Genomic DNA, 20,911 nt, shown 5'->3' with positions numbered 1-20,911 from the left:
TTTTTGTATATTATTTTACTTCTTTTGTCTTTGATTATTGATTGGTATTAAAAAATAATATACATTTTGAATATGGCCATTACATACACTAGGAATTATTTATTGACATTTTCATATTATTGACATTCATCAACATAGTATCTAATTCGCGTTGTATTATCCCATGCTCTATGTTATATTTTTGTTTTATCTTGTTTAAATCATATCGTACATCAAGCTCCAACGTATTTGCTTTGCTCGAGATAAAATAATGCACATCGTTAAATGTCCCGCTCATTATTGTTCAAAAATAAAAATTTCAAAATAAGGCAATGTTTTGCGTTTTAGAACATCGAGGAATTGTGTCCTAACTTACGGGGTTTCGATTTTCTCGTTGATCCTAAATAGCCAAATATCCTTATGAGTTTTAAAATACACAAAATTCCAGTTAAAATTAAAGACAACTTGCGCTCGAGAGTTTATGGTATTGTGTCCTAACTTACGGGATGTGATACTTCAATGTCTCGAGACGAGGAAGTCTTTAGCAATCGCTTTGATTTAATTCGAACGTTTCTAAAATCAACGTTAATAAAAAAAATATCGAATTTTAAATCCATTCTCGATTTTCAACTTTCGTCATTAAGACACTAATTAATCAATTCGGTACCAATTTTGGACGTGACGAGAGTGCTAATCTTTCCTCGCACATAACCGATTCCGGAACCCGTTCTCTCAAGATTCGTAGACCAAAAACCCCATTTTAATAAACTAAATTTTTTATTAAAACAAAAGTGATCTGATCACACCTAATAAAGATCGGTGGTGACTCCCATTTTAATCTTCATTTTCAAAATCAAGTCGATTCCCATTTTTTCAAAAAATTAGTTTCGATATTTACTGTTCTAACTTTTTATCATTTCCATTTTATAAGACTTCATTATGTTAGAAAAATAGTTTTATTTATAAATTGGTGCTTGAACTGTATCTCAATTCTCATATTGGTCTATAAATTTTTTTTTTGTCAAAAATGGTGCTTAAATTATCAAATTTGTTCCATTTTACCTAAATAGTGTATGACATCCTATAAGAATATGCCACATTTCAAAATCTTATTGGATGGTGTTTTGGGGGTAAATAGGACAAAAGTGATAATTTAAGTACAAGTTCTAACAAAAAAGGTTTAAAGACCAATCTGAAATTTACGATATAGTTTAAGGGCCAATTTAAAATAAAGCAAAAAAAAACCTTCACTAGAATGCAAAGCTAGACCACCTTCACGCATTTTGCAAATAAAATCATAACAAGTAAACAACAATAAAAACATGTTAACGACACAAAATAAGAGTTCATAAATCTGTCTAAATTTAGTGAAGTTCCTATCGGACCTCATAAAATTTTGCATCTAATTGCTACATCTGTTTCAATACAAATGATAATCTAAATAAAATTAGTTTAAATTTATCATGTCAGTATTCTGCAAGACACTAAAAAGTTTACCTCAAATGAAAATTTTTTCAAGGGGTTACCTTGGATGATACCCTACTCACTAGGCACAGACACGTTAATATCCGGCGATGGCCGATGGATAGAGGCCGGTTCTGAGCCATTGTTCCAACCAGAAACAATGGAGGCTGCTGCAATATTTGTTATGTTTTTATGATCAGTTATGTTATTACTTGCTTCCCCAAGGCTCCCCACTTGGAATGGAGATGTTGGTTTCACGTTGTTTTCACAATCTAGTTTTGCTTGTGAGATGATTGGCCTTCCTTCTTCTGTAATGGCCATGGCCGAAGGAGCGGTGGTGACTGCAGAAGCTGCCACTGTGTGCTGCTCACGGCAAGGCTTCCTTTTATGCACTTTGTAGCCATTTAGCATGAAGCTTCCCACCACAATCTACATCAAAAGAAATGGAAGTATATGTATATATACCACTCCAAGTATAGGATACAAATATCTATTGGTTCAACATGTTTTCTTTCCATAGATTTGGATGAGGTTAAAGTATGAACCTATATTAAGACTAAGATTGTATTTTACTCCCTCTACTTAAAAAATAGGCAAATTAGTCCCTATACATTAGATTAAAGAGCCCTATACAATATGATTAGTCTCCTCTTTGACCTAATGTACAAAGACTACTTTACCCATTTTTGAGTAGAATGGGTAAAATGCAATCCCACTCCTAATACAAAAGCCTTCATGGTATTGCTACCAACCATAATTTGACTAGAATATATCATCATCCAAATGGTAAAAATACCATGGAGGTTTCTGTATTAGAAGTCAGATTGCATTTTGCCCTTTCTAGTTAAAATATGGGCAAATTAGTCCCTATACATTAGGGTCAAAGAGCAAACTAGTTATTTTGTTAAAAATTTCATCTATTTCCACTATTTAAAATTGATCCCTATACGTCATCATTAAGTACATGTGGCACACCATGTGTCATTGTATAATTATTTTGTCAACCATATCAATTTTTAATGATACAAATTGATAAAAAAAATTTTAATAGAAATAACCAATTTATTCTTTAATCTAACTAATAGAAACTAATTTATCTAATTTTTTTAATAGAGATAAAATGTAATATGACTAATACTGAAACCTTCTTAATATTTTAGATAATCTACTCAATTTTAAGATTCATTTTTTATCCTTTAATTTGACATTATATATATTTTTATTATTTTAATATTTTTTCTTACCCGGAATCACTTACATTATTAAAAAAATTCATTAGTTGTAAAAAAACCCAAAAAGGCAACTGCTTCTATTCCATGTAAATAGTTCTTTTACACTGATTTACCGTTTACAAAGAAAATATTTCAATTTGTACTGTTTTTCTCTTTTATGAGAAAAATTTTCAAAAAAAATGATTAACGGATTTTTTTTTTTTTGGTGATGCTAATAATAATAGGATGGTGAAATTATGTCTGATATTAAAACTGAATAAGTACAAGAACGAAAACTATAATTTAATAATGATATCCCATACCTATGTCTAAAAAGAAAGCAAAAGGACTTACTTGTATAGGGCTAGCAGCCAACAGTACACCGGCAAGCCCACCACCTATTACTCGACCATCCGATCCAGCCAATGAAACACTCAAACCACCGGTTCTGCTTTTTACACCCCCATTGTCAGTGAATGTAAATGAACCGGTTAGAGACAATATCTCAAAACGCCCCTGCAAAGTAAATTAATCCCAATTTTCAACTTCAATATGCTAAAAAATCATCTTTCAAAAAAAAAATGCAAACAAATAAATTGTTAGAAAATGTTACAACATAAAACATACAATCAATGCAACATACAAACCATGGCATTTATTGTAAGCATCATATGTTACTTAAAAAAGAAATAAAAAGAGTTCAAATAGATATGGAAGTTATTTTATACAAATACCGAATACATTTAAGAGTATTTAGATGAATATATATGTCTAATGTAGTAGAGTATATATTTTAAAAGTTTTTATATATTTGGATTTCATATTATAATATAATTTTTAAATGTGAAAACATTTAAAATTTTAATCTCAAAACTTATTTTTAAGTACAAAAATGGATGTTTTTGGCATTATTTTTTGAATATGAATGTTAAAAACCTTAAACCAAAATAATTGTATTCGAAAACAAAAATGAAAATTGAAAGAGTAAAAGAGAGGAAAAGGTAGAAAATCATGCCTCGAATGATAAAATCCCACCAGAGGAACCAGGTTGTCGAAGGGTAACATTAGAAACAGCTCCATTTGCTGATAGAATACAAATCCCACGAGGACCCTTTTGTGATAATGACACAACTTTTCCTGCTACATCCTGCTTTTTCAATCAAAACCCAGATCTCAATTCATATCAAAATTTTCCCTCAATTCTCCCCCCCCCTCTCTCTCTCTCTCTCTCTCTCTCTCTCTCTCTCTCTCTCTCTCTCTCTCTTTTTCCATATTAAACTTTTCTTCTTATTAAAATGGAATTTTCAAAACACAATAGTTAAATGTGTAAATATATTTTTGAAAACTTATACTTAAAAGATGTCTAAAAGATATTTGGGATTAAGAGAATAATTAACTGTGTTAATAATTTTGATTAACTAATAAAATTATAAAAATATATACCAAATAATATTAAATTAAAGAATAAAAATAATATCAAATTTTCAAGTTTTTTTTAAAAAATAAGATATTTAAAATATCATATTTATCTTTCATCCAAAACTATAAAAAATAATATAAAATATTATATTAATAAAATTTAAATTAAAAATAAATAATATTTTTAAAATTAATATTTATTTTTACCAAATAATATAATTATATTCACTACTTATATTTATTAATTTACCAAATAACTTTTTAATATAAACCCAACACTTATAAAAAAATTTTGAATTTTCTTTTCTTCTGATCTTGAAAATTACCTCCCCGGTATTAACTTTGACCACATGTGCCGTGAAGTCTCCGCCGGCCGTGTGAGCAAACAACTCACCTGTCCAAATATATGTCAACTTTGTAATTAATTTAGAAAAGAAATTAATAAAAGAATTATTCACTAAAATAAAAGTAAAAAAAAAAAAGTAAACCCAAAATTCACCAACATAGATATCTTTTTTCCGTAACTTGAAAAACAAGAAAGATAGATATCTTTTTGAAGTTTATATATATATATATCAGATTATTTTTAAATATTTTTAAACTTAAACGTATATCCTTTTTTAGAGAGAGTTAAAAGTAATTAATTTCTATCAAACCAGAAGCAAAATGCCAATTCTCATAGTTGAAATTAATGTGAAAACCTATCATTTATTATTAACCGTTTATATTTGATTTAATGAACAATGTTTGTAACTTTCTATCTATGCACCAAACTTGATATCACATTACTTATAAATACAATAATCTTTTGCTTAATGCCAGTTTGGTTTATTAAATTCATGCATCAAATAATTTAATTTTGAATGATGTATTCTTATTTAATTAATAGTGAATATATATTTTTATTATTTATCAACAAGTTTATATTTTAACAAAAATTACAAAATTATTATTTAATATATGACTTCTCCAGAAATAGTCTAAGTTCAATTCTCAGTATTTGATGACATAAATTACTACTAACTAAACTTTTTAAAAGTTACTTCAATTTTTTAATGAATATATAAATATATTAATTAAAAGTATAAAACCTTAATTAAATCTTCCACTTCCCAAAGAAAGCATGAATCAACTACCCTAATGTGTTGGGTGAGAAATAGAGAAACCAAAAATACTAAAAAAGAGGTAAGTCTTTTAAGGCTATATATATCTATGTCCCATTAGAGATTACATTTTTGTTTTGTTTTGCTTTTTTATCTTTTTTTTTTAAATTATTCTTGGTAAGTAAGCTAAGAATTATTTACCCCATTAAACAAAGAAAGGAGTGAACATGCAATGCAAGCAATCACAGGCCCATTTTTTTTTTCTCTCTTTCTTTCTTTCTTTCTTTTTTTTTAATTTCAGCACTTTCTCGGGAACCAAACAGAGTTTTCTATGAAACTTAATAAAATAAAAGAACTCTTTAACCTATTAACCAAAAAGTAAAAAAAAGAAAGAAAAAGAAAAGGCAACTCTTTAACTTTCTTCAACTTCACCTAGAGAAAGCAAGAAGCTGAGAACTATTTCTGCAGTACTTTCTCGGCAACCAAACAGAATTTTATATGAAAAAAAAAACTCTTAAACTTTCTTGAACTTTACCTAGAGAAGCAAGAAGCTGCCAGTTCCCTGGGGACCTTCCTTTACCTCTCTTGTGTGATGAGAACTCAGTAGGAGATGAAGGAGATAAAGTGAAACCAGGAGGTGAATTCATCGTCGTCGTCACTATCTGATATGGTACCCTAAGGTTCCCATCTGCATCATATTTTCTCGGCCTCCCTCTCTTTTTCTTCCCCAAAGAATCACTTAGTGTTCTTCCACCTGGTCGTGGAATCACTGTTGAAGTCATTGTCGTCGCTGTTTCCGAGCTCATGTTGTTGATATTCATCACCTGAGGCAACACTTGAAGGTTACTCACTGGTGCAGGTGGTGAGTCAGTGTCCGAGTTGCCTAGTGACCCAGATATGGTGCTCTCCTTTTCTTCCATTCTAGGAAATGGCAAACCAAAAGTTGAGGAAAAAAAAAGAAAACTGGGTTTCCTTCAAAATAGAGAAAGATAATATAAAAATTTTATAAACTTCCCTCCATAAATGGAGGAGGGAAAAGAGATTGTGGGAAACTAAGGTCTTTTTCTTTGTATTGTATGCACTCTCTACAGGCTAAAAAAAAGGGTCAATTACTAGAATGCTTTTATTCATATTTTATTCCCAAATTGCCCCTTAGTATATAGAAAATGACTCATATATGTAAATCTATTTTGGTAGGCATTTCACTTATACGGTAAAAGAAATATGAAAATCTTTATATTAAGAGTCGGTATTTTATTTTTATTATTTAAAAAAATAGATAAATTAATTTTTATACATTAAATTAAAGAGGAAACGAGTCATTTTAAAATTTATATTTATTTCTATTATTAAAAACTAGTCTCTATATGTTAGAATGAAGTACACGTGGCACGCCACCTATAACTATCTAGTTATTCTGTGTAAATAGTATCAGTTTTTAAATTTACTATTTTTTAAGTAAAAAAAAGTAAAATATAATTTAAATTTAAAAAATGAACATATAAGTGTAAAATAATAGAAATAGAAATGTGGGTGTTTAGGGTTTTGCTGATACTAAAAAATGGGGAAAAAGAAAGTGGGCTCAATGTTCTTGTTTCCTTGTTTGACAATTTAAGCAAAGTATATTAAAGTATAATGAGATAAAAAAAAAGTCATTGAACTAATAATGGTAGTAATAGTTTTAGTTTAATTAAAGTAAGATGGCATCCTCATTATTTTTATTTAGATTTTAATTAACAAATCTGGAGTTATTCTTTTAGAAAAGAAAATCAATTTAAATAGAAATTACGCATAATGAAATTTAGAATAATTGGGCAAAGAATCCACAAACAATATTTGTATAAAATGATTATAAAGTTAAACACAATTAGCAATTTAGATTTTTGCTTTAATTTCATTTATTTACTAAATCACCTGTTGAAAAAGTATGGAGGGTAGTTCAGTAATTAAGATGCCAGTTCCTTTTCTGGCCTGCCTAAAGAGGCTTTTTTTTTAAAAAAAAAAGGAAAGGGGTAATTTAGAAGATAGATTTAAAAAGTTCTAAAACCTTGGAAAGACTAGATTAAAAATTCAGTCAAGCCGTCCTTAAAGCAATAAATCGTGACACAAAATAATGTTTTTTTTTTCTAAAAAAAATTGCAAAACCTTGGAATCTGAATTTTCAATTTGTTCTCATTTCTAAGGATTTTGTGATTTGGGCACCTCAAATTGATATTTTAAACCACAATAATGGTTATAATGGCAATTAAGCCCCCACTTCTTTTTTTATTTTTTCTTGCATCCTTTGTTTTTAACTTCTTTTGCAAAAAAGAAAGTTTGGTATAAATCTATGAATTTTGCTTAAACGCACATTAAGATATATGAATTTTAATTTAGTGTAATTATATACATGATTTTGATTCAATTGAACTTATAAAATTTTAATTTTATTCAATCAAAATTAAAAAAATAAATCTAATTATTTCCATATTAATAAATATAAATATTTATATACACAAAAGTGAAATTAAATTAAAGTTAAAATTTCATGTATATCATGTATATCGTTGCAAAAAATCAAAGTTAATATATCATATTATACATTTTTATCAAAGTTTATGTATAGTTTTAATATTTATCCCACAACATTTTCACTTATTTTTCACATTTTCTCTCCTTTCAAATCTATTAGTATGTATCATTCCTATTGTAAGGGTGTGTCACGTAGTAATTGCAAGAAAATGTAATTACCATAATAGTAATCATAACTTCTTGTAATTGTAGGAAATTTTAATTCATTCAATGTGTTTGGTTACTAATGTGTAATCCATGTTTGGTAAACATTTATTTTTTGATTATTATTTTTTGAAACTCATCAAATTAATTACCCGCATGATTCCTCTAATTCTAGCCCCTTCCTTAAGAATTGAGGAGTGCAATTGGGGTGCTCCAATTACAAATACTCAAAAACATGTTCTATATATGCTTTATGTTATAAAAAATGTTCTTTTAAAGATAAATACTAAGTTTATTTTAAAGTGTTTTATAGTTTTGAAGCAATTTGATGGCTAAGTATCAATACTAGAGATTTAGGTATTACAAGTCAATAGCCACAAAATAAACTAGAGAGGCTTGGTATCAATAGTTTTTTCTTGAGGTATTGGTACTTGCTCTAGAGGTATAGATACATGCCTTAGTTGCCATAGGCAAAGCTAGAAAATTACTTTAGGGGGGCTAAAGATGAATCATAATTTTTTTCAGGGGGCAAATTGCAATTTGACCATTATACTAATTTATAATTTTCTAAATTTTAACTAGTCTAAATGAAAATTTATCACGAGGGAGGCAAGGCCATTGCCTGTGCTCCCTTATCTTCTCTCCTATTAGTGGTATCAACGCATGACTTTTATAACATTTAGTTATTAGCTAAGGTATCGATATCCTTTTTGTAGGTATCGATACCTAAGTTCCAGAGGCACTGCTTTAACTCGATCTTTTACATTGCAACTGTTGGATCTGGTGCCCTGAGTGTAGTATATTCGTTTGTAAACTTATAATTTTTTTGAACAGATTGGTTAATAAAACAAATTCATTGATTACATTAATATACATTGTATGATTGTCCTCACATAGTTGTTGCACGCAAAACAAAATGGAAGCAAATGTTGCTAATCGGTTGTCTAAATGTTTAACAAATATTAAGCAATATTACATGGTCAGATCGTGGTACGGAAAGTAACTTGTATTAGTAGATAAACCTAAACATGTCCTTAGTCTAATTGGAAATGAGCAAACCGATTAAAAGACTAATATGTCGTCTATTAAGTCCAATTGGGGAGATGTATTGTCATGGGCATCGGAGCAGATGACTCCCAAAAGATAGAGATAGATGTGATTGATTGGACTGAAAATACATCAGACATGACCCAAGCATAATAGATCTTGAATCTGTTTATGGATTTATTCACTTGTGACGTTCATAGTGGGGCATACCTAAATCCTGAGTGGATGGTGAACTATGTATGTGTGACTCGTACACTTTGATGTAAGTAAAAGCCTGAGTTCAAATAGATAAGGAACTGAAAGCTAGTGCATTGGGTGTACGACTTCTATAGTATGTAGTGTCATTCACAACAGTGAAATTCATAGCCCAAAGCATAGGTAAATGATATCTCTCATTGGCATTACATGGTTGATGAAAAGTAAACATGACCACGAGTTGTCTATCTTTGTGATGGATGATTTGATCATTATTTGATAGTGATTAGCTTTTCATGAAGGAAGATGTAATAGTTACCATAAGATAAAATAGGATCATATTAGGAGAATGGATATTATCCCAAATAGATCATGGATATCCTATGAGGATAACACACTTATGACAAGGTCATTGGAGGAGCACTGAGTAGTTGCTTTTGTAATGGTATGTCGTTGGGAAGAGCTCAGTCACGATACTATAGTGGAATGACTTTGTGACTAAATGAGTTCATAATGAATATACAAAAAACCAAAATTTAATTATAAATCATTTGAGCCTCAACTACATATATCCAATCAATCTCCGCTAGCTTGTTAAAACCAGAAATGAATTGCATGTTTGAATAGAAATGAACGAAATGAATAGAAAAAGAGAAATGAGAAACATTCAGGAATGATTATGGTTTTTTTCGAAATAGAGAAATGAAATTATTTGGAAATGAAAATGAAAATGGAAACGGAAACGAAAATAAAAATGAAAATGATCCATTTACAATTTATATATGGATTACTTAAAAAATTATTGAAAGAATGAGTTTATGTTTTTGGATTGTTTTGAAGCTCAAAAATGAAAATAAACCATTCGGTCATACTGAGCATGTTGAGTTGTGAAATATTGAACATATTTTCTCGAAATTTTACCGGGGGCAAAATCATCAAAATTTTCCTAGAGTAAAATAGGGATGAGAAAAATATTTTATTTATAAATATTAAAGTTTATTTTGGGAAATAGAAAAACTGAATCGGGTTGAATCGCATTACAAAGTACTATGTCAAAAAGGCCTAGGAAGTACTTGTAATTGGACCCGATGTGAGAGAGGCCCAAAGACCTCTCATGGACATGAATAGGGCGATAACCCTAGTAGGAATAAAAGGGTGTGCCGTCCACCCTTTTCCTATTCTAAGTAGGATGTTTTTCTATTTGAAATAAACCACTACAACTCAACGAGGGTTCTACATTCTCTTCCTATAAATAGATGGCACCAGTAGAGCTATTAAGAAAACTTGGAGAGATTGTTATTCTACCTAAAAATAAAGAGAATTTATTCTCAACTATTACATATATTTTTTTCGAAATAACAATTCTACTGGTTTCTATTAAGAAGAGAGAATTTTCGTTTTCACCTCAAAAAGAGACTTTTTTCTAGTTCTATATTTCGATTCAATTGGTTCGTACCCATACATGAAATAGTTTGTAGTATGATAATAGAAGAGAAGATCGTTTGGTTGAAAGTCAGGAACAACGAATTTCTGTTAAGCCAAAAACAAAAGTATAAATTTGGTTAAGGTTTATTGCTATAAATATCACAAACTGAGTTGATTTTTAAAATTTTAATTTTTCGTTGTGCAAGAAAACCATTTTCAAACTGGAATTTTTTCAACAACAACAACTATAATTCATCACCAATTGCTTCAAATGGTTAGAAAATAGTTCGTTGATATAAATACTCTTCAACAAATATACAAAACACAAAAGAGAGATATTCAAGCATTAAATCAAGAGAATCAACTTCACTTTTTCATTTTGTTCATTCTATTGTACATAGTCTCTTGAGCTTATTGTTAAATCTTATAAGTCCTTTTTTTTTATCTTTTAGTAAGTCAAATTGTAAACATCTATTTTCTTAGATGTTCTTATTGTTTACTCAATCTTTGTACCAATTATAACTTGGAGGGTTACTAGTTTAGCCACAAAAACTAGGGAAGATTCTAATTAAGCCTTGAAAAGCTAGAGAGATTCTAATTTAGCCTTGAAAAACTAGGGGGAATGTTCTATCTAAGCCCTGTGAAAAAAAATAGAGATTGTAAGGTTATACATTTTCCGTGAAAGATAACAATTTTTATAGTGAATTGAGGAAATCCTTAGTTGAGGTATACTAAGATAGTAGAGATTGGCAATTAGGGTTGAATCACTATAAATCAAATTAGCAAGCTTTTCTTCCGTTGTCTTCTATTTTACAAAATTTTTTCAACATCCCATTTCACCGCCTCATGATATTTTTGGGCCTAAGAATTATCAAATTACTATTTGTAATAAAATAGTATTACAAATAAATATAGGGTAAATTACTAAATTTCACTAAACATTCTCAAACTATCACCTAGATTTTAAATTGATCCCTAAAATTTAAAATTTTCTATTGAATCCTCAAAGTATCAATATTATATCAATAATGTCATTATGTTAGCATAGCCATCAATTTAAACGTTAAATGCTAGTTAGATTTGACATGAAGAATATTTAAAACATGTAAATAAAATTGTAAATGCTTGTGTACCTATCTTATGGATAGCTTGCATTTGACGTATTAAAAAACATGTGATGTTAATAAAATTTAGCAAGCTATTTATTTTATAATATGTCATATTCGAGTTGTTTATACGATAGGTACATACTTGTTTATAATTTGGTTCATATATTTTATGTATGCTCCACATTAGATTTAAGTGGGTATTTAATGCCAAACTAATGATTAAGTTAATGGAAAGACATTAATTTCATTAGAATATTTTAAAATTTAAGGAATAATTTAAAATTTGGATATGATGAGGTTTGATTCAATTTAGAGATTGTGATTTTGCTACTAGGGTGTGAAAATATGTTGTACCAAAAAGGGCATGGGACTTTTTTTTTTAAATTGCCAAGAGAGAGGTGGATATTATGCAATATCAAGAATGAGAGTAATTTGTTGTCTTCTGAAGGTGACTGGCCTACTCTCTTTTCCATTATCTATTGGTTTATTTGGAAGAACAAGATTAGTTTTATTTTCAATCATTTTGGCAGGAGTATTTTTGAACTAATCAATTTCGCAAAGACATGGACAAAATCTATGAGGCTAAAGAATTCATTGAACAATGGGCCTTCACTTTTATGACAATAAGTTGTCAATTACTTGAGGTAGGATGGGCTAAAGTTAATGTTGATGGTACGGTGGCAAGGCAAATCCCAAAGGTAGCTATTGGAGGGGCGATGAGAGGTGCTAGTGGTGGCTGGTTGGTAGGTTTCAAAATGACAGTTGGTTTGACTGATATCTTGTAGGTAGAAGCCAGAGCTGTTCTAGAAGGTCTAAAACTGGCTTGGGACTAGGGCTTCAGGCAAGTTGAATTAGAATGTGATAATGCAATGTTAATTGAATTCATTCGAAATGGTTGGGCATCAGTGAATAATGTTGGTGAAATTAGATGCATTCATGAATGGTGCTTGAAACTTTGGAAATTTAAGTCCAGACATATTCAGAGGGATGCCAACAAAGTTGCGGTCTGCATTGCTAAGGCAAATGGTGGCGTGATGGACTGATTGGTTATTTTTGAGGACCCCTCGAGATATGTACGAGACCTTTTGGAAGAGGATATTCGACAATCTTTACTGATCACTAATAGATTACATTAGCTTTTGATGTTTTCTTAGATTTGTTTCTAAGCTTTCTATTTACCAAATATATATATATAATGCATTAAAATTCGTCTTTAGTAAAACCCTTTAAAAGTTCACATTGTTCTTTTATATATTGCGTTTTACTAACATAAATTAAATAAAGTCATAGAAAATATTTAAGGATTGAAACTTAAAATAAAATAAAGTTTAACTTTACTAGACATCCCAAAATTATGATTAAATTTTAAAATAATTTTTAGACTTTAAGATATTTAAATTAAATCCTCAAATTGAAGTATCATTTTAATTAGATCCTTTGGTCAATCTATTTGTCATGAAAGATCCAAAATAACATTTAATGTCAAAGCTTGGTTACTAGACTGATAGAAAGATCTTTACTGTGAAGATTCAATTAAAATGTTTTAATATTTAAGGAATAATTTAAAATTTAACTCATAGTGTGGATGTCTTAAGGAAATAATCCATAGGCAAAATAAAAACAATATATACATTTTTTTTTTCTAAAAAAGTGTGTGCTCCTATCATGTCGCTCGTTGGTCTTAATCTGTAAAATAAACAAATAAACAAAAAATTAATAAATAAAGCAGAAAAATCCAATTCCAACACTGCAAAAAGCGAACAGTGCTATAACAGCTGTCGGTAAGACCGTTGACGGCCCGGACCAAACTCGCCATTCTTTGCACCGTTATTAAACTACTAAATACTAAGTAATAAAATTTATATTAATATTTTTATAATATGCTTTGCTTCACATTTTCGAATATATTAAATTATTTTGTGCAGTAAAAGTCTTTAGTAAAACTCATAATTTTATTAAATTCTACTCAAATCTTTTAGAAGTAAAAATATTTGTGTAGTTTTTTTTAATTTTGATATTAAATAAATTGATTTATTTAATATTTTAATTTTTATTAGGAGTAACTAAGGATAATTATTACAATGTTAATGTTTTTTTATCACTTTTATATTTTTTATTAGATAATAATAAATTTAGTTTTCAAAGTTTACACATTCTGTCAGCTTCTTCTTGATTTAACAAATTTAGTCTGAAATATTTGCACATTCAACCAATTTGATCTTAAAACGTTTACACAAAATATATAAACATTAATAGCTAAATTTATTATTATTCCAATTAAACTCATGTACAATTGAAAGAAAACATTACTGATGTCATTAATTATCCTTAGTTGCTCGTTCTAAAAATTTATAGAGATTAAATAGCTCAAAATCTTTTAAAAGCAATCACTTTACTCAATATCAAATTTGAGAATGACCAAAAAGGTGTTTTTACCTTCTTCTTTTTTTTTACTAGATACACAGCATATAATATTTTATTTATGTTTAACCCATGATTTACTCTTAAATTATACCAATTTTATTACTTTGGTACATATACTTTTTTTGTCCCACTTTGAAATTAAAACTAATCATTTTTACTATAAAATAAAATAAGTTATCAATGAGAAAGTGGAATGTAGCACATTCTTATTGGAAACCAATAATTTTGGGGTAAAATGAGATGAAAACTACAATTCAAGTACCAAAATAAGATAGAAAAAGTTTAAGTGCCGAACTGGAGAAAAATGATATAGCTCACGGACTAAATCGTGACTTGAGCCTTTATTTTACTCATAAATCAATATATTTCTTTAATGAGTTCATTGCACCACACATCCCTATGATACTCATTCTAAATTGGTCCTTAAATTGCAAAATCTTTTAATTACATGCTCAATCTATCGATGTTATATCAATAAGGTTCTTCTATTACTAAAATCGTTAATTTAACCATTAAATGGGATGTCAAATCTTATGTGAAATAATTTAAAACAAAAAAATTAAAGAAAAATGGATGTTTTAAAAAAATAGATGCTGTAAAAATCTTGGTTTGAGGTTTCCAAGGCTTTTACAAAAACTATCGTCCACTCTCTTTGTTTTTAGTTTTGAATTCTAGAAGTTATGCATCAACATTTTAGTTTTCTTTAAAATTTTTGTTTTAAATTATGTCACATAAGATTTTATATGTCATTTAGTGATCAAATTAACAGTTTCAATAATGGAAGGACCTAACTAATATAATATTGATAGTTTGGGGACTAATTTAGATAAGAGTCATAGTTTGAGGATGTTTGATGCACTTAACTCTTCTTTTTATAAACAAATCCGTATCTCATTTTTTAAATAAATATATTGAAAATGAGAGCAATAAGTGACCAAGGCTTATCTTTTAAATAAAAATAGTTGACATGTTACGCAAGAATATATCAAATGATTGAATAATTTGATTCATTAGTTTGTATTGTTCTTTGCTTTTGATTTAAGCAAAATGAATCAAGGTTTGCTAAGGAATGTTAAATTACCAGGAAAAGGTAGTATTGAAATTACCACCTACATTACCAAATCTTGACATTATTAGTTATATCATTTCTCACCTTAAGGTAACCTTCTTCATACAAATATGAGAATGTGATTCCAGAATTTAGATTACTCTTGGGGGAGATTGGTCCAAATCATGTTACATTTTTGGGAGTAACCTTGTATTTCAACATAACATTCTCTTTATTTGGTTCATAAAGATTATCTTAAGCCGATAATCTTACATTCTTAATTATGACAACATTTTGTAATATAGGGAGTGATGAAAAAGTCAAGACTCGAGAAAACCTTAAATCTCCAAGTTTAGAAAATTGGTAAGAGAACATGTTTTTGATGAAAAGATAAAAATATAATTTATTCTATGCCACCTCTAATAAACTTGTGATTAGCAACAATGATAGTTAAACAGTTTTGTTAGACCCAAAAAATACCAAGAGGGGAGTGAATTGATATTTTAAAGTTCTTTGCAAACTTTTCTAAAGGATGGGGAAATGAATGGTCTAGACAGCATGATTTACAATGATTCAGCCCCACTGCCTACCTCCACTACCTTGGTATACCTCAAACAAGGAGTTTCCAATTCACTATACTTGAACTAATACCTTTCAAGGAGAATGTATAACATTTACAATCTCTATCTTTTTCACAAGGCTAAGATAGAACCTTCCTCTTAGTTTTTATGGCTTAACTAGAACTCTAGTTTTTACAAGGCTTAACTATAACCCTCTAGTTTTTACAAGGCTCAATTATAACCCTTCCCAAATTACTTAAGGTTTTATACCTCAAAAACCTTAAGTAGCTCTTCAATACAAAGAAAGATGTAAACAATGAAAACCTCCCAAACGTGAGTGTTTACAAGTGTTAAGCTCTCTCTCTAAAGAATTGGAATGAGAATGATTAAGAGATCTAACAATAAGCGCCTAAGAGATATGCACAAGAGAAAATGTGAAAATGAAGAATTTGAGGCTTTTCTCCTGATGTTTATACTTGGATACTCATCTCTAGTGTTTTAAAGTGTTCTTGACTTGAATATATATCCTATAATTGATTTTTTTGACGTTTGGAGCTATTGAAGGCTGTTTCTAGTTGTTGGAAGAATTTATTTCATGCATTTAATACAACTTGCAACAATATGTCTTGAGACATGAAGAACAAATATGACTATTGGAGCCTGAGGTCTAGAGACACAATAGGCATATCTCTATACAATTGACCATATGCCTTGAGACAATTTCTGGATTGTCTCAAGAGAAGGCTCCCCTGCAGCATACCTTAGATTTGATGTTGGCTGGTCTTGAGACAAGGTTCCTTTGAAGCATTTTTAGTTTCGGTGTTGGTCTATCTCAAGATAAACATGCTTGTATGTCGAGACAAGATTAGGAACCTTAAAAAATGTGGCATAGAAACATTTTGAAGGATGTTGAGGGTTCTTAAAAACTTTGTAGAAAGTTTGAGTCATTTAGAAACTTTGTTTTTTAAGTTTGTAATACTTGAAAAATTATTTGAATAAGATAGAAATAATTTATGCAAATTTGATTAAAGGATTAATTAAGTTTGTTATATAAAAACAATTAAAAATCAAAGCTAACAATCTTCTCCTTTTGATATAACAAAACTTTTTAAAAAAATTGCTTTGCAAAACTCCCCTTAAATTAAATGTTATTTTCAGGTTAAACTCCCCCTCTTGAAGTACTTTCTGAAGACATTATTTTGACAAAAATTCATTTATAAAAAGGCTTTGAAAACCAACATTAAAAAATTAATATTTTTTAGCAATGTGATTTTTGAGCTAAAAATCTATAGGCAATTTATTAAAGACTTCTGTAACACCCTTAACTTGTATCCATCGTCGGAATAGGGTTACGGAGCATTATCGAAATTCACGTTTCGAAACTATCAAAATTTAAAACATTTAATTTTACAACATCAATCAATGCAAAATCAAATAATGACATACATATTGTCCCTTTTACGAGCCCTCGAGGCCCTAAAAACACATTAGAAACAAGTCGAGAATAAATCAGAATCATATAGAATGTTTTAGGAAAAGGTGAAAATTTTCAAAATTACAGGGGTTACCCGGCCGTGTGGCCAGGCTGACTCACATGGCTGAGAGACATGCCCGTGTCTCAGGCTGCGTGGACATTTGAAGTAGCGACATATGACTGTGTCCCAGCCCGAGTCTGTGCTCGTGTAACTCTCTAACTTAGGTCACATGGCCAAGCCATATTCCTGTGTGCTAGGCCGTGTGTTACACACAGCTGAGATGCATGCCCGTGTCTCTGACCGTCTGGACGAAAAATAGGTCATTTCTAAGCTATGTTTCTTACCCATTCATGCACACACCTATAATCAATTTACCACATGTAATCAAGCAACCCAAATTACACCAAATCATACAACAACAAGCTTTTCAAATAGGCACATATTCATACAACCAATATGCCCAAAAGACATCTCAATCACAACAATTAAGCATGTGTAACTAAATGCTTAGTTTAGCCAAAACTTACCATTTTGTACATATATCAAATCCACACTCATATGTACCTAATTTACCATTTAACATTTAACATCATAAGCCATAAATACCAACTACAATTTTAATACCAAAATGACCATGTTCAACTTCCATCATATAAGCATCATAAAGACTATGCAGTCGTCCATCAAAAGGCCACATACATATATCCACATATCAACCATTTCAATCATTCAAAATACCAAATTTACAAGCCAAAACATAATGGCTAAAACATTAACAAAAAACACCTATACATGTGTATATTTATCCAATTATCAATTAACTTGTTTCCATACCAAAACATAACATAATTTCTACATAATAACCACACCATATTAGATTTATGCCATATCTAGTTCAAAACCTTTCCAAAGCATACCATATCTTGACCATGTTGAGGTCAATTCATCATATATCACTTTGACCATTCAAACATGCTTTAACACATTATAAAATTAACACATATCAACAAGGCACCAAATGTACCAAGGCTACATCACCCAAAATGACATATACATGCCAAACACATCAATTGACATTCAACTAATCATCAACCATAAGTTCACTTATACATGCCATTATAACCTTAACCAAGACATCAAAATCTATCAATATAATCGCTGGATAGTGTAATAGATCTCCGACGAGCTTCCAACCCGATCGAGCTTCTGAGAATTTGAAAAGAAAAGGAAAAACAACTACGTAAGAATGAATGCTTAGTTATCTCGTATAAAATTTAGTCATATTAATCCATTTCAAATATGAAATTTATACATATCAAGAATAATCCTATACCAATACTGTAAAATTCGTTAAACCATATTCAACAACTCACAAAGTGAATAAATCCATAGCATTACATATACATATCATCCCTAACTTAGTAGGATTTTATAAAACTTTAAACCCTTTCAAATTTTCTTATTTTCTTTTGCATTTCATTATTTTCCATTGCATTTACTTTCTTTAACTTAAATAACAACATCAATTCAACTCATCATTCCCTTTTTCATCATTTTACACTTTAAGTATAAACTTACTATTTCATTACCTTTCCACACCTGTTTCATATGCATAACACATAAGACATAAGCATATCATCAACCATAGCAACAAGCTAGTGCATTTAAACATAGCTCTTTTGAGAATTAACCACATGATAAACCATTTCATAAGGAACTACATAATTTAAACCTTACCACTCTTTCATGAACACAAGCATATTTCCATTTGAGCACTTACCATTTCAATGCATAACTTATAATTTTAACATGGCATAATCCAACCACAACTTGGCCAAAGCCTAAGAATTTACACAAACATGTTAGCATATAGGATATAATTCATAGGCACATTAACATAAATAGCCATTTAGCCACAAATGTATCTCATGATTTTATAACTCATCTCAACCTATATAATTTTCATGTATCATCATATCAAGGATGTTCACACATGTACATGTTATAATTCATATCATTCTCTTACCGTTTTGAATCTGAATAGTGCCTATTGAACCATTTAGAATATTGTTAGATACCTGGGATAGCTCACACATAGTGTGCTAACTCATATAACTGTAATCCATCAATTCCTGTACATGTATGCTCACACAAGTTGTGAAAATGGCCCTATTCACACGAGCTATGGGTCGGAATGTAGCTACACAATGCTGTTCACATGAGCTGTGGAGTATCCGCAACACTAGATCTCAGCCATCGACAGGACATTCAGACTAGCACCCCGAATCATGTAAACCCTAATGACATGTCATTTGTATCCTATGAATTCTTAAGGTTCAAATGGGGCTCAGTAATCGTCGTATGTCATTGGATTTACGTTATTTCATAACACGGTAAATTGCATACTAACATATATATATATTGATTTAATCACAATATAATCACATATTAACATTCAATTTAATCAAAATTATATAGAATACAGTTCATACGAACTTAGCTGGCTAAATTGCAGAAAGAACAAAGTTTAGGGGCATTTTGGTAATTTTTTATTTTCCTTTATTTTCCACTCGATCTTGATCTAAATTAATAATTTCATTAAATATATTAATTTAGAAAATAAAAAAAATTCATTTTATGTAATTTAGTAATTTTTGGCATTTTTATAAAATTACCCCTAAAGTTTTACTTTTATTTAATTTAGTCCTTGAGCCCAAAACATGCAAATTATCCATTTTTACCCAAAATTTAGCTTAGCTGAATGTTCATGGTATCCAAAACAACCCATTTATGCAACAATTTCATATTAAATCCTTTTACTTTTATTAATTTCACAATTTAGTCCTTAATCGATAAATTCATCAAAAAATCACTTAACAAAATACTTTTAATTATCAATCAACATTCCAAATTCATAATTTAACATAAAAACTCACAAGATTCATCAATGGCAACATCCAAAATCTTTAACAGTTTCAAAATAGAAGGTATGGGTTAGTTGGACTTAGTTACAACGATCTCAAAAATATAAAAAATTACAAGAAACGGGGCTAAAATGGACTTACATGCATCCTATGAAGTTTGGCCGAAGCTTGAAGGTTTATCAATGGCTTTCTTCCTTCTCAAATTCGGCTAAACAATAAAAGGTAAAAGATGATATCTTTAACTTATTTTAATTTGTTTTAATTAATTAATAAAACTTACATATTTTCATAATAAAACAAAGCTAGCCGCCCACTCATATATAATACGGTATATTTACCATATTAGCCCATACGCTTTCATTCATGAAGCCATTTAATCACTCAAATCAAATAGCGATAAGATTTTTCATCTTTTACAATTTAGTCTTTTTTTAATTTATTAACCATCGAAATGTTAAAATTTTTCAACGAAACTTTAATACCACCTTAATGATACTCCGTAAATATTTATAAACATATTTATGGCTTAGTTTATAAAAACGAGGTCCTGATATCTCATTTTCTAAAACCACTTGACCTTAAGGTCATACAATTTGAGCTTAATAAATCACTTATATAACATAATTTATCAAATAATAAATATTTTTAAAACCATATTTGACTCGTAAATATTAAATAATAATATTTATGAACTTAGTCATCGAATTTGTTGGCCTCGAAACTACTATTCTGACACCATTGAAAAACGGGTTGTTACAACTTCGCTTACATTTCAAAGCCATTAAATCAACTTCTACAAAAGGAAACACTATT

General features: G+C 29.5%; 1 protein-coding gene across 1 annotated transcript; it reads right to left on the bottom strand.

Moving 5' to 3' along the window:
* Positions 1-1,320: 1,320 nt before the first annotated feature.
* On the bottom strand, positions 1,321-6,265 carry LOC107929813 (AT-hook motif nuclear-localized protein 1). The gene is made up of 5 exons (XM_016861323.2): positions 5,712-6,265; positions 4,400-4,467; positions 3,670-3,801; positions 3,009-3,170; positions 1,321-1,872 (listed from the first exon to the last, which is right to left on the bottom strand). Exons 1-5 carry the CDS (start codon positions 6,094-6,096, stop codon positions 1,519-1,521), a joined length of 1,101 nt encoding a protein of 366 aa, XP_016716812.1. The 5' UTR covers positions 6,097-6,265; the 3' UTR covers positions 1,321-1,518.
* Positions 6,266-20,911: the final 14,646 nt, after the last annotated feature.

The sequence above is a fragment of the Gossypium hirsutum genome, chromosome A01, assembly GCF_007990345.1.
Source record: "Gossypium hirsutum isolate 1008001.06 chromosome A01, Gossypium_hirsutum_v2.1, whole genome shotgun sequence".
In the NCBI taxonomy this organism is placed as follows: Eukaryota; Viridiplantae; Streptophyta; class Magnoliopsida; order Malvales; family Malvaceae; genus Gossypium; species Gossypium hirsutum.
Note: the sequence above shows the minus strand (reverse complement) of the source record. Positions and strands in the feature narration are given on the sequence as shown.

Bases quoted from the DNA above. Each gene is read 5' to 3' on its own strand.
- LOC107929813 (XM_016861323.2), bottom strand. From the start codon at position 6,096: ATGGAAGAAAAGGAGAGCACCATATCTGGGTCACTAGGCAACTCGGAC. The intron at 3,171-3,669 runs GCATGATTTTCT...TTTACTTTGCAG, and splicing joins GTGGGATTTTATCATTCGAG to GGGCGTTTTGAGATATTGTC. The intron at 1,873-3,008 runs GTAAGTCCTTTT...CTTTTGATGTAG, and splicing joins TGGCTGCTAGCCCTATACAA to ATTGTGGTGGGAAGCTTCAT.